The sequence below is a fragment of the Lepidochelys kempii genome, chromosome 11 (assembly GCF_965140265.1).
Source record: "Lepidochelys kempii isolate rLepKem1 chromosome 11, rLepKem1.hap2, whole genome shotgun sequence".
Taxonomy (NCBI): Eukaryota; Metazoa; Chordata; order Testudines; family Cheloniidae; genus Lepidochelys; species Lepidochelys kempii.
This window is the reverse complement of record NC_133266.1, coordinates 65153568-65168631: the sequence shown is the minus strand read 5'-3', so window position 1 is coordinate 65168631 and position 15064 is coordinate 65153568. Positions and strand designations below refer to the sequence as shown.

Below are 15064 nucleotides of genomic sequence, written 5' to 3'. Positions count from 1 at the left end.
TTGTGATGCAAAACTTTGCAAACAGATTTCCTAGGCTGTAATTTAGTGTTCTCACCAATGGAACTATTTAAAAACCCATCTTGCGGTATTTGTTCCAGTTAGGAAGAGCAGAGTTTGGGGAGAGTGGAGCAGGTGCACAAAGATTTGCACTGAAACCTTGAGCTTCAATTTTACCTCAGAAAAGTCTTGATTCTCCCTCCCATTGAGGCCTGCTGCTCCTCACTAATGATCTTATTGTATCAAGCAAGTTTGCACTATGGCTGACTTTCTCATCTGGACAATCCTGCAGAAAAGGTGGCCAGTGATCTTGTTTGATTGACCAGGTCCACTAGCTCCGAGGCTATCGCAGACTCATGAGCTTCTACGCTGAAGCTGGACAAAGAGTCCCAACATACTTGTGAGCATCACACACTCCTGCTAGATGAGGGGCTCAGAGCTCAACAGGCAGTGGTTTGAGCATTGGCCTGCTAAACCCAGATTGTGAGTTCAATCCTTGAGGGGGCCATTTAGGGATTTGGGGCAAAAATTGGGGATTGGTCCTGCTTTGAGCCACGGGTTGGACGAGATTACCTCCTGAGGTCCCTTCCAACCCTGATATTCTATTTTTGATCCCTGTATGAGTCACCACTTGTAATGATGCCCCTGGACAGAACCTCTGGGAGGGCTGAACTTGGGTCCTGTGGATTTGAAAGCATCAGCCTCTACTGCTTGAGCTAAAGGATGTGCTTTATTGGCTTAGAGACAGAAGCAGACTCATATACCCCTATATGGGACCTAGCCACTCAAGGGAGATGAAGACACGCTTGGCCAGTTTGTTACAATTTATTGCTGTGTGCCATTAAGCTGTTACCACGTTTCAACACAGAAGTGGCTGCATTTCAAAGCTGAGTGAAGGGATTTACCCTAGTTATCAGTTTGCAAAATAGGGATGGCATGATAGAATGTTCAGAAAGTCCACGTGACCACTGAACCTTTATGCTTTCTACCATGATGCTGCCTATCACATTTGGGAGAAGCTCCCCAGAAATATCCACAAAACTACATTTTTTTCCACCTTCAAATCCCTTCTCAAAATCTCCTTTGCCATGATGCACACAAAAAACTTGACCACAGTTAGGCTACTGACCACTGCTTGTCATGCTGATCAATATTGTCTCATTGTTTCTTTGTACAGTTAGTCTGTCTATAGCCATCTGTTGTCTATTGTCTTATACTTAGATTGCAAATTCTTTGGAGTAGGGGACTGTCTTTTGGTTCTGTATTGTGCAGCACCTAGCACAATGGGGTCCTGGTCCATGACAAGGGCTCCTTCACGTTATGGTAATACAAATAATGCATTATTATTAATTTAATAATAAATAATAATAATGAACAGGCAGCTGTTTATCTTTTTTCCACAGCTTAGTGCTGCATTACAAAAAGCATCCCTACTTATGTATCCTTTGTGTTTGCCTTACCCAGCAAGACCAGTGTTGAAGACAACTTCACCAGCTGTGGACGATGGATGGCCAAAGGAATAGCCCTTCATCTTCGTTCCATCATCTAGCACCAAGTTTGCCGTCTGTGCCTAGAGGAACAAGTTACATGATGACACTCAGATCTGTATTTTAAATGAGCACCCCCCCAAAGTTGGGAAAAGACTTGAGGTTAGTAGGAAAACATCCAAGGTACACGGCACTTGTGATGCAAAGCACAAATTCCCTCATCCCCAAGAAATTGTCTACTACCTTAGCCCCCTTCAGATGCCTCCTTCTGCCATGATTCTTACAGAGCACAGTCAGTTGGGAACAGCTAAGTGGGAGACAAGTTAAACTGAGTACAGAGCTAGGCTAGACATAAACATGCTTGTTGGACCATTTTGCCCCCGCCTACCCAGACTGTTTGTTCATTTCATCCTCCTTCTGTATCTTGCAATTAACCGAGGTTATAAACTCTTTAGGCAAGTCATTGTTTTACTACATGTTTGTTCGGGGGTCAATCTGACAAGATAATGAGCATGCTGGCCCCAATCCAACAAAGTACGTAAGCACATGCTTAACTTGAACTTCAATGGGATAACTCATCTGCTTAAAATTAAGCATGTGCCTAAGTGGTTTGCGGGATTTGGGTCACAGTGCTAAATGCCTCACAGGTCCAGCTTTTAGTGCATAGGAATTGCCAGACTGGATCACACCTTGGTCCATCTAGTCCAGCATCCTGCCTCAGACAGTGGCCAGCCGCAGATGTTTCAGAGGAAGATGCAAGAGACCCCACGGCAGATATTTATGGAATAACATGTCCCCAGGGAGAGCTTCTTCCTAACCTCAATGAGTTAGTGGTTGTCTTAGGGAGTGCTTACCACAATAGGTCCCATGCATCACTGAGGCCTTGCAACAGGGTGGCTCGCCCCTTAATGGCTGGAAGGCTGGGGCTAGCCAACCCTGAGAGGAATCAGGTGATTCCAGTAAGCTGCGGAGGGGAAGCTATGAATCTCTGGCTATACCAGCAGAGAGTTATGTCTTCCCTCAAGGTTATGTCTTCCCTCAAAATGCTGTAGCGTGCTGCCATGCAGCACAGACGCTTGCTCCTGTGATGGGAGGGGTTCTTCCGTCCCTGTTGTAAAAACACCTCCTTGAGAGCCAGTAGCTAAGTCAACAGACATTCTTCCATTGACCTTCCACGGTCTACCCCAGGGGTCAGTTCGGCTTAATAACATCACTTGCAGGGGTGAATTTTTCATACCCCGAGTGATGTAGCTGGATTGACCTAACTTTTTACTATAGCCCTGGCCTAAGAAAGCTCCTGCATGGCCCTGACTCAGCTGGGGGAAAGGCACCAGTGGGGAAGGACAAATTCTAGGTGGGAGGTGTCAGGAAGCAGAAAGACAGGAGCGGGTTGTGCCCCGCTGAAACGGACATGAGGACTGCGTGAGTTTGGGATCCATTTTGGAAGACTGTAGTATTTCAGATTATCAGGAGAGAGACACTGAACTGAGATTGGGGCCTGCAGGACCAGTGGACTGGAGGACTGAGTAAACTGGACACCAAGTAGGGGATGTTTAATTTCCTTTGCACTGCATGGAGTACAAGAAGGGGGAAAATGAGGTAGGGTACAGCCGAGGTACCTCTGGCCACAAGGTGGCACTCTGAAGGCAGCTGACCCCACTGCAGGCCTCTGGGATAACTATGATATAAACTATAACTGCCGTGACCGTTTTGCTAGAGTAGCATTGATACTAAGTGTTTCTGTCACTTGTCCATCACTTTCAAAGAAACTTTCTTGTCATCATAGGTACTTTGCCTTGTTTTAAAATTACTTGATACAGCAAGGTAAAAAACATCCATCCAGAGCACATTCATGGTTTCTACAGCTTATGCCTGCCGCGCTGAACAGGAATGAGATGGCTAGGTATGGTATTGTGGGCGTGTCGTCTCTGATTACAGCAGTTTGCATGCCTTCTTCCCTCAGAAGTGTTACGGGGGGGCACATAAGTTATCAAGACACTTCGTACTAGAGTTTCTGTAACTATATCATCACATTTGTATTCCACTCCCAGCCCATGAAAGTCAGTGACTGCACTCCCACTTAGACGAGCTAATTTTCATAGGTAGGAATTATGCCCAGAGAGACTGCTGTGGCTATGGACTGGTGACCTAACACTTTCATTTTGTAATTACAATCACTGCTCATAGGAGGATTTCAAAACTCTTTATGACATTAATTAAGCCACAACACCCTTGCACGGAAGATAAGTACAGCCATCCCCATTAAAAAGCCAGCATTTCTTATCGATGGTATCTGACACTATTTCAATTTTCTCCTTTACTTCAAATAGATCTCTGTGGTAAGTGTGCAGTAACAGATAGCGAAGGTTAGCTTTTTAATGCTTTGTGGAATTATGATCTATTTTACAGCTGAGCAAACTAGGGCAGAGAGGTTATTTGAGGTGCCCACAGTCATATGAGTCAGTGGGAGCACTGGGAATAGTCCTGCAAATGATTCCTCGTTCTGAGCATTAATGACTACACACTACGCCTTTCCCTAGAGCTGATTTAACAAATTAGCAGTCCCCATCTGGCAGCCGAACTCTGCATGCAGTCCTGACAAAATACCACAGCTAGGACCCAAATAGGGCTGGTTCAAAAGCAGTAGCAGTAGTCTTGTGAGCCAATATGGAAACTCCACTGGCCAAGGCTGGAGGAGCTGTGCTAAGCTTGTCACTGCTGGAAGCAGCTTTCTGCATATCTTAGAGGGTGATCCCTTGCATTTTGTTGTTAAAAAGAAAACGCCACCATCACTTTGCTGCAGAAGGGGATGGAGAAACTACTTTCCATTTGTGGCACATTAGATGAACACTCAGGACAGGAGGAATTTCATTTATAGCACTGAACAATCACAGCAAACATTCATCCAAAATGTCACATATTAAGAACTTCATTGCTGTTATAAATACACTGCAGTTAATTTATTAGTATATGACAAGACATTGTAAAAACTACATTTGACAAGTAACTGAATTCAAATACATTTGAAGTACTATCTTTGCGTCTTCCTTTCTCTTTTCCATTCACTTACTACTGTGCAACATTCAGTCATTTTCAAGGGGTCTCCCAGTCACCTGGGCAAATTAGTACGGTTCTCCTCTCTATGGAAGAACCCAGACTGCCCGGGCCTTTTTTTTTTTTTTTATTTAATTTGTGGGGACTAAAGGTGAAAATTAATAAAAACATTTAGCTGTTCAATATAACATTAATTAATAGTTTTGAACCATGACTAAATTTGTCCATGCTTAATCAAGTGAGATAAATGAGTGTCTGTTCCAAACTCAGTATTTCGTTTATTTATGAATGCAATCCCTATTTTTTTTATGGGGAGGTGCTAAAGACATGCCCCCCCGACATACCCCTAGGTGTCTGTATCCATGGGTAGAGATATACAAGGTCGCCCAACTCCCACTAAAATTCAATAGCAGCTGTGTGGCTAACTCCCTAGGGCCCCTCTGACAATTCCAGCCTCAACTATTACTTAATGAAATATAGCTTGATCGATTTCCAAATCTCACAGTGCTGATCAGTCCGATGAACTTCTCATTCCAAAGTAGTGGTTCCTTCCGCAGAGGGCCTGTATGCTCCGTTGCCTATAGAAGAACTTTCTTCCTCAGAGAGACCTTCTACAGCCACTAAAATAAAAAGGGTCTGCAGCACATGGACCACAAGTGGCATTTGAAAATGAAAGGTGATTTCAATAGAAGTTGCCGGTTGCCCAGAACCTTTGAAAATCAAGGCACTCATCTGGGGGCTATGGGGTTAGATTTTCCATGGGACTTGTGCTCCTAGGTCCGGGGTGGGCAAACTACAGCCTGTGGGCCAGATCCGGCCCCTCAGGGCTTTGGATCCGGCCAGCAGGATTGCCCCCCACATGGCGCTGAGCTCCCCGCGCCACTGCTGGAAGCAGCTGGCACCACGTCCCTGCGGCCCCTGGGGGAGGGGGAAGCAGAGGGCTCCGCGCGCTGCCCTCACCTGTGGGTTCCACACCCAAAGCTCCCATTGGCCATGGTTCCCCGTTCCCGGCCAATGGGAGCTGCTGGGGGCAGTGCCTGCAGGCGAGGGCAGCCTGCAGAGCCCTCTGCCCCCTCTCCCTGCCCGCCCCCCCCAGGGGCCTCAGGAACATGGTGCCGGCCGCTTCCGGAAGTGGCGCGGGGTCAGGGCAGGCAGAGAACCTGCCCTGACCCCGATGTGCACCGCTGCCATCCCGAGCTGCTCCAGGTAAGCAGCGCCAGGCTGGAGCCCACACCCCGAACCCCCTCCTGCCCCCACATCCCAGCCCCCTGCCCTGAGCCCCCTACCGCACCCCAGTTCCCTGCCCTGAGCCCCCTGCCTGCATGCCACACCCCTCCTGCACCCTGAACCCCAGCTCTGAGCCCCCTCCTGCACTCCACAACCCTCCTGCAGCCCAACCTCCTGCCTTGAGCCCCCTCATACACCCTGCACCCCTCCTCTGCCCCATCTCCTTGTCCTGAGCTCCTTCCTGCATACTGCACCCCCTTCCACACCCCGCACTCCTTCCCGCACCCCAATCCCCTGTCCCAGCCCTACATTCAGGGCCCTGCATACAATTTCCACACCCAGATGTGGCCCTAGGGGCAAAGAGTTTGCCCACCCCTGTCCTAGGTGCTGTTGAAAACTCCAACCCTGAATATCAACTTAGGAGCCCAACCTTAGAACCCCATTCTTTTAAAAACTCTTGGCCTCAGAAGATGTTGTTCTCTTAGAGGATAATGCATGCAACCTACATAAAGCCAGCTCTATGCAGGTAGAGTGGTTTAGGGAGTTAAGACCTAGCCCTCAAAACAACCTGGGATAGGGGCTACTGCTGTAACCTCTAGCCCTCTGTACCAGTTGTAAATGTGCACCCACACCCCAGATCCCTCACCACCACCCAGTGGGCCTGTCCCCATAACAGGCTTCTGCTCCAGCAGACACAAGACCAGCCCAGAAGTCATTTCTGCAGCACACAGCTGGCTCTCAGACATCCCTACACAACCATTGTAAACCATTCTACCTACAGACACCCACACAGTCCTATGCAGAGATTTAAGGAGTACAATGGACTTTGTACAGGCCCTTTGCAGCACTGGTGAACTATCCCCTGCATGCATGCATGCATGCCTAGAGCTAGGGTGAGATGTGGGGATATTTCCCTCTCCTTGGTCTATCATCATCTAAGAGCCTTGTTTGTTTAGTCAGCATCCTTGGAACAACTACTCTTACTCACATTTCTAGTGTGGGCATTAGCACATCCCTGAGCTGCTAGCCTACTTTTATTTAATAGGAAATGTGATTGAGGCTACATCTACCCATCAAAAAACACCCATGCTGGCAAGTCTCGGAGCCTGCGTCAACTGACTCGGGCACGCAGGGCTAGTGCTACAGGGATAAGAATAGCAGTGTAGATATTCTGGCCTGGGCTAGAGCCCAGCTCTGAGGCCCTCCCCACTTACAAGAGCCTAGGCTCCAGCCCAGGCAGGAATACCTATGCTGCTATTTTTAATGCCATGGTGTAAGCCCAAGTCAGCCGACCCAGACTCAGACTTACGGCTGTGGGTTTTTTTTTTTATTTTTTGCTGTGTAGATGTACCCTTACAGACCACAAAAAGGCCCCTTGGGCCTATCAGTTTTTACTGTAGAGGAGATTTCCACTTAAAAACTGAGTTCCTTTTAGGGTTGTCACCCATCCAGTTTCCACCTGGATAGTCCAGGTTTTGTCTTGTGTGTCCTGATGCCATTTGACAAGACCTGATGTCCGTTGTTGGTTTTTTTTTTAATCGGGGTTGGGGGGGGGAGAGGCAGAGAAAGGGTGAGGCCTCAGGGGTCTGGCTACCAGCCATTAGAAAGGTTTCAACCCTAGTTCCATCCTACTCTGTATGAACTCTGGCATTTTTCAGAAGAGGAGTTTTCCTTGGTAGCCTGCACTAAAATTTCATCTCCTGCCACAACTGGGAAGTGTATTGGCTGCTGTCTGGCTAATCCCAGCAGTGACCGCAGTTTAACAGTGCTGCCTGAATACAGTTTGTGAAGCACTTTAACACCTTTCAGGATTAACATGTAAATTATTATTGTTAGATTTCCTGGATACTTGCAATAGCACGTAGAAGCTTCAACTACATCAGGATGCCATTGCACTAGGCACTGCATAAATGTGTAGTAAAGGAAAACCATTTTCCTCAACTGATATGTATTTGCCATGCAGTGCATGGACTTAAAAAGCTTCTTTTAGCCACATTCCCTATTCTAGCAGCATTCCATTTGTAGTCTAGAGAATGTTTCTGAGACCTGTAATATCACTATCCCAGAATTAACGTTAATGCACCTGCCATAATCCTTTCTACTTTATTAGAATTTTTCATAATTCCAGGTTTCTCTTGAGGTTTTTTTTTTTTTTTCCCTGCTTCAAATCGCTTAGCAAAATGAACCAATAAGCATTTCTCCACTATTTAGGCTTGCTAGGCAGGGTAACCCCTCATTTACTTCCAGGATTTATTTCTCCCCGCTTCAATATACTCTTGCTACAGCCAGTATAACGCCGACAGCCTCCGGTCGTCAGTGGGCGAGATCGAGCCTGGGACCTCTGCAGCTAAATACATGAGCCTCTACTGCATGAGCTAAAAGCCATATGGCTCTTAGCTAAGGCTGTAGAGCAGACTCATTAATCTCTCTCTCTAAGTAGGCTCAGTGTCACTAAATGGGACAGAATACCACACCAGGAGGTGTGTGGGTTACACTGGCTCCCACACTTTCTTCAATTGTCTTTGTAATGCTATGTTTACTTGCAGTCTGCTATTCAGCCACTAGATGTGCTGTAGAGTTCCAGATAGTACGTGGTCACTGGTAAACAAAGGAAACCACACTGGAACTTGAGCTGTGTGGGAGCCCGTTTGTTTCTCTCTATTTAGAAGCAGTTTTCTGAAGCAGGAAGCATTTATTAAGGACAGACCACGATTGTTCCAGGATACACCCTTGTCTTCTCATGGAGCAGTCAACTGGCCAGATGGGCAGAAAATGCCACGGGTGTAGCAGTGCCTAAATTTCTTCAGCAGCAGATTCCTGGTGCTGAAAGTGTAATGCAGCCTCTTCCTCAAGATCAAATAGACTTATAGCAAGCTTGGAGTCTCCCCGCAGAGGCAGAAAGGCCTCTTGAAGCAAACTCTAAGCAATTTTGGTCTAGAAATCCAACTGAAAATTACACATAATCAGCCCCTCCTTTGCAATTTCCAGTATTCCTGATTTCAGCCAAGCCAGATATTTATATTTGCTCCTGGCTAAAAATCAGGAAGAGCAGAGAAGGAGGAATATTTCTTATTTAAAAAAAAAACACGAAAATGAACTCAATTTGTTTTAAAACTCAAGAGAGATTCAGATTCACTCTGACCTTAGGGTGACAATTTGGGCCAGCTCTGATTTTGTTCAAACAGAGAGAGAAACAAACCAGAACACTGGATACAAACCTCCTAAACTGTAGAGACGTTCAGTTCTGGATTCAGAGCTGGATAGGAAATTTGTAGCTTAGGCCTGTCTCTATAATAGTCCTGAACTCCAAATCTCCAACTCCCCTGGAGCCTTGGGGAACTTTGGCTCTGTATCTGAATTCCATGGGTCAAAGCAATGTGTAATCCCTGTGCTGGAAGCTACTTCAATAACTGTTCTATTCTAGTCACAAGAATTTCATTATTAGTTGTGTTACAGTGGTACCAAGAGGTCCCAGCCAAGATCAGGGCCCCATTGTAAGAAGTGCTGTACATACATGTAAGAGTCCCTGCCCAGAAGAGCTTACAATCTAGGTAGACAAGACACACAAAGGATGGACAAAAGAAAGTATTATCCTCATTTTACAGAAAAGAGAACTGACCAAAGAGATTAAGTAAACTTTTAGCAAATCTGGGGATTGATCCCAGATCCCCAAAGTCCCAGTTCACTCTTAATTACAAAAGTGCCTTTCCTTCTCTTGTATATCTGTGCACTAACTTCTCCCCAGCCCATCTGGAAATAGGATCTCCATTTCACTCATCCTCCTCCTTCTCTGAGCAGACAGAAGTATAGCAACTCCTTAACTGATCTGCTGTTTCCTCAATCCCTCTCTCCAATTCCTATGGACCAATTTTCTCTTTTACTTTCTGCCTGCCTCAAATATTTTTGCCCAGCCCTTTGATAGCTGTCTGAAATAGTCTCAAAACCCAGCATTGGATTTATTTATTTTCCTCTTCTAATTATATTTTTAGCTTGCTCCTGGTGGGTTATTTTGTGTTTGTTTTTTTAGATCTTCCAATCCTCTCCTTACCCGTTTGTCTCTCTAGTTACACGCCTTTCTGGCTTATATTACTCTTTACATCCCTACTTAACTGCATTGGACTTGGACTACGTGATACGAGCTGCAGTATCGCTGCTCGTTTCTGAAATGCAATTAAACTCCATTAGAGTGAACTCTATTATGTTAACTCCCCTGTTACAGTAAACATTCCCTGAGGCCCCCTTCTTCCAAGTGAAATCAACTAGTGGTCTCAAGTCTGCTTCCAGTTGACCAGAATCCCCATGACAAAGCCAGCCATCACCCCGGTCAGTAGAAGAGGTAAGGGGTGAATTGCTCTGAAGACTGAATTTCTCTCTGAGGCATCCCTTCCTTTTCAGGGTTGACATATGTTGGTGGAGCAGGGTGGGTCCCATTTCCTGGGAGCTCATTCTTCTATGTTCTCCATCAGCCACTTTCTAGAAAAATTTACTTAAATCATAAAATCTTCATGCAGGCCCAAATCCAGCGACTCAGCAGACTTTGCTCTGGCTGGGTGTATTTAGGGGAGGGGACAGGTCGGGTACAATTATGCAAAAGTTATATAAAATCTAATATGGATGAAACCCAGAAAGTTCTAGGATAATTCAAGTCAAAACCTATACAATTTAATAGAGAATTATACAATTTCTTCAGGGTTTTTTTAAACAATTTTATAGACTTCTACAGGCAGGATTTGATTCTCTATTAAGTTCGATGGGATGATTTTTTCACTATTTTTCTATTAACTCCCATAAAAGTCCAGACTCCATGCTGTGATGCTGCTCTAGAGACTGTTACACATTAATAGGTCCACTGGTCCTTATTTTCTATGTGGGGCTCAGATACAACAAAAACAAGTTTTGTGCAATGAATCTGCATGCAAACCCTATCCCTGACTGTGCCTTAAACCAGAACCTTGGCCTAAAGCTATCTAGATCTTTGTGGTGTCTCAGGCCCATCTCCAAATAAAATATACCCACATTTCTGCCCCTCTCAAGCACAGAGGTTCAAAAAAAGTTCAGAAAGAAGGTATTAAAAGAAAGAACAACCGTGTTCTTGCATGTGCCCTGTTCAAGATAGGAATGGAAGCAACAGAACCAAATATATATAAAATATTTTTGTAAAGGCTGCTCTCTTGGTCTACCTGGCCAGAGCAGAAACAGGAACATCTTACACGAGAGACTGTTCAAACAGGATTCCAGCTGACAAAGGGCAAGAGCAAAATTTTAATGCAGTAAAAGTGTCCACGATGTACCACGATGGCAGAATCAATGGACTGTATTGGATTGCAATGCTGTATCACTGTGCTACATGAGTGAATGATGGTTTTGCTTCATGCACGTATTCCAGTTCCTGCTTCTTTTTCCCTAAAGTCTACTGCACTTGTGTCAACAGTAACATCAGCATCCATAGAGCAATTGCCTAACTGCTGTCTTAACCATAATATCAATACTCAGTGTTGACAACTCTATTTTATTTATTTTTACCAACTCGTCACATCTGCTATCCTATATCTTAAATCCTTTCTTTCCTAGTTCATCCATGTTAGTTTCAGAGTAACAGCCGTGTTAGTCTATATTCGCAAAAAGAAAAGGAGTACTTGTGGCACCTTAGAGACTAACCAATTTATTTGAGCATGAGCTTTCGTGAGCTACAGCTCACTTCATCGGATGCATACCGTGGACATGCATCCGATGAAGTGAGCTGTAGCTCACAAAAGCTCATGCTCAAATAAATTGGTTAGTCTCTAAGGTGCCACAAGTACTCCTTATCCATGTTAGTGTTTTACTGGGTGTCATACTCCTCTTGGGAAACACGCCAGTCCAGTATCAGACTCAGCATGCTCTTGGTGACACTGTCTCTTATTTCTTCATCATCTCCCTAATTCAAGCAGACCAGGTCACAATTTTCCACACAATTTTTATCCGATCAGAAAATTATTGTTGTTGGTTTTTTTTTTAAATGAAGCTAACTGCAAAAAGACAGTTGGTGTTCTTAACATTGTACAACTTTTGTGGAATTTTCCAAAATATTTTTCCAAACCAATTTTCATGGAAATTTTACTGAAGTCAGTTGCAAATTCTCATTTACTGACTCACTGAAAATGAGGGAACAAATTTGGGTAAAAAAATTCCATTAAAATGTCAGAAATATATTATGAAAAATTTACTTGAAAATGAGAATGGGTCACTAAATGAACAGTAAAATGGAAACAACAAATTTTCGCCCCATTTTTTGATCAGCTCAGAAGCCAAACTCTTCTCCATTGTAGGAGCCAATTTCTTTCCTCCCACACAGCTGAGATGCACTTGGTCTGGAAATACTGGATCCAGATCTAGATCTGAAGTTCCCCGAAGGCTGAGGAGAAACAGCATTCTGGTCAGGAGTTTTGTTTCAAGCTCATCTCTAAATGAGCTGCAACTAATTCATCTGCTTTTCTTTTCTGTTCATCCACCTCCAATAATCCAGGGTGCCAGTGAGATTTTTCAAACAAGTTGACTACTGTATGCAGCATTGTAGCCTGTCAGTCATCAGATTTTAGAGAGATAAGGTGGGTGAGGTATTATCTTTTATTGGACCAACTTCTGTTGGTGAGAGAGACAAGTTTTCGAGCTACACTGAGCTCTTCTTCAGGTCTGGGGACAGGTCTACACTTAAAACGCTGCTGTTCCTACAACCAACAGGAGAGCTTCTCCTGTCAGCGTAGCTAATCCACCTCCCCGAGAGATGGTAGCTATGTCAATGGGAGAAGCTCTCCTGTCAACATAGTGCTGTCTACACAAGGGTGAGATCAGTATAACCGTTGCTTAGGGGTGTGGATTTTTCATAGCTCTGAGCAAGGTAGCTGTCGTGAGGAGGCGTGGCCTCTCTCCGAGATTGACAGGGAGGGACTACTGCCCCCTGGTGGGTGGGGCCAGGAAGGCCATGCCTGCCATGCTGGAGGCAGAGGGACAGTACCGGGAGTGCAAAAGGTGAGCCCTGCAGCTCACTTGGGCTGGAGCCACCCAGGAAGATGGATGCTTCCCACCCGCCCTGGCATGGGAAGCCGAAGAGGACGTCTGCTGCCCCAAGGATTCGCCAGATCTTCCGGAGCTGTCCGTCGCCCCAGACCTTCCAGAGCTGTCCGTCGCCCCAGACACCGAGGAGCTGCTGGGACTGCCACTGGCAGTGTATCCTGGAGAGCTGGAGGACGACCCCCGGATCCAGGTACACCCCGAGGGGAGGGGAGGAAGTAGCCCAGGGACAGCCGACGGTAGTCTGGCTGAGTTGCTGCCTGAGGCCAGGTGAGCGTGTTGCAGCCGGATCCCCGCTGACCCAGTGGCGGAACAGGGTTAGGGCTCTGGGCTGGGACCTGGTGAAGTAGGGTGGGCCTAGGGTCCCCTACCCCCCGCTGTCACCCCACCCCTGGGGAGGCAGCCTCCGCACCTTAGGCCATGAGGCCTGTGTTTGTTTGCTGTCTGCCAGAGCTAGGACGACAGGTTGCAGGTGCGTGAGAGTAAGGAGGTGTGGCCTCCCTCCGAGAGTGACGGGGGGGACGGCCACGCACTCCAACAGTACTTATACCGATACAGGTCTGTAGTGTAGACCTGAGCTGGGAAATGTACTCAGACCGAGGCCATGTCTACCACTTAGGTCAGCAAAATTTTTGTCGCTCAGGGGGGTGAAAAAAAAACCACACACCCCCGGGCGACATACGCCTTGTCGGCATAAGTGGTAGTGTGCAAAGCGTGGTGTTGGTGGGAGAGCTTCTCCCGCCGCCGTAGCGACCACCGCTCGTTGGGGGTGGTTTAATCATGTCGACAGGAGAGCTCTCTCCCGTCTTTGCTACACAAGCCATCTTACAGCAGCACGGCTCCATAGGTACAGCTGTGCTGCTGGAAAGTCTCCAGTGTAGACATAGCCTGTGTGAAAAGTGTTCCCCCTTGGGTGATAAGACAAAAACACTATTACTTGTGGGTGAACATGATCGCTGACCTCGCAGTCCTCATCCTCAAAGGCAACCCGCACAATACCTTCAAAAGACAAGCCTGGGAGCTTAAACTCATAACTTTGCTTGGCACTAAAAATCATGGTCTTAATAAAGACAGTGGATTTATGGCTTATTACAACAGTCTGTTGCCCACTAACAACCCCACCAGGGCCATCCCTAGCTATTCTGGGGCCCTACGCCGCCCCTCCATGGGGAGGGGGGCAGGCCTCCATGTGGGGGTTGGGGGTAGGCCCAGACTTCCGTGCGGGAGGGTAGGGGCTGGGCTTGGGGGGCAGGGGGAACCACCCCCGGCTGGGGCCGGGACACTGCACTTCCCACCGCCGGTGAGTGCAGGCCCGGCCCTGTTGCAGTCCTCAGGGGATTGGGGACAGGGCAGGGGCGGAGCAGTGCGGGGGCTTTGGGGAATGGGTGGAGTGGGGGCAAGGCTGGGAAGAGGTGAAGCAGGGGCGGGAGCAGCATACAGTTGCGTAGGGCACCAGGAAATGTGGTGCCCCAAATTTCCTGGTGCCCTACGCAGCTGCGTACTTTGCATATGGGTAGGGACAGCCCTGACCCCCACTGCCCAGCTCCTAGCTCCCCCTTCTTTCCCCCCCCATCACTGGAGGGGTGTTAACGGGCCACTTCACCTTGAGTAGTTCTTTTAAATGTGTGTTAACCACTTATGCAAAACAATCTGTCCCTTGTATTTAGCTGTGACACTGAGTAAGTTTTCCAGACTGAAGAGGAGCTCTGTGTGGCTCAAACGCTTGTCTCTTACCAACAGAAGTTGGTTCAACAAAAGATATTACCTCACCCCTTTGTGTCACTAAGTGGACTACTATTCATGCATACACAAGTCCTTACCTAATACATCATCCCACCACCAGCAACCAGCACAGGAAACCTACTACTTTGTCTTTGTTAGTTTTCAACCTGATATCAGAAATACTTTGAGAATTCTTTGCCTCCTAGAGTATTAGCAAAAAATCAATCCGATTCGGATCTAAGATTGGATGGATAACTGAACATTCCCATCTCATTCTGCTTATATAGGATGATTCTCACTCTCCAAATTTAGTGTGTTGAGAAAATATTTGTTAAAATTCCCTGTTTCTAAATAAAGTTGCTTGGGCAACATTCATCCTCTCCCCCCTGCCCCAAGCATGTTTGCTTTTCTCACACATTGATGACATTTAATTTTACTGTCACTAAAGTTTGCAAGAAGAAAATTTCTAAGTGCACAAGATTTTGCGAAGATCAGATTTTACATTTGTATTAAGAGTTCTCATGTAC

At 46.4% G+C, this 15064-nt stretch overlaps 1 protein-coding gene across 1 annotated transcript in view; it reads right to left on the bottom strand.

Moving 5' to 3' along the window:
- The window catches only part of CPS1 (carbamoyl-phosphate synthase 1), a 209321-nt gene that overhangs the window by 104912 nt on the left and 89345 nt on the right, over positions 1-15064 (bottom strand). Inside the window, exon 3 of the mRNA XM_073304767.1 lies at positions 1458-1567. Coding sequence (XP_073160868.1) covers positions 1458-1567 — 110 coding nt within the window. The remainder of the gene's footprint in view (positions 1-1457; positions 1568-15064) is intronic.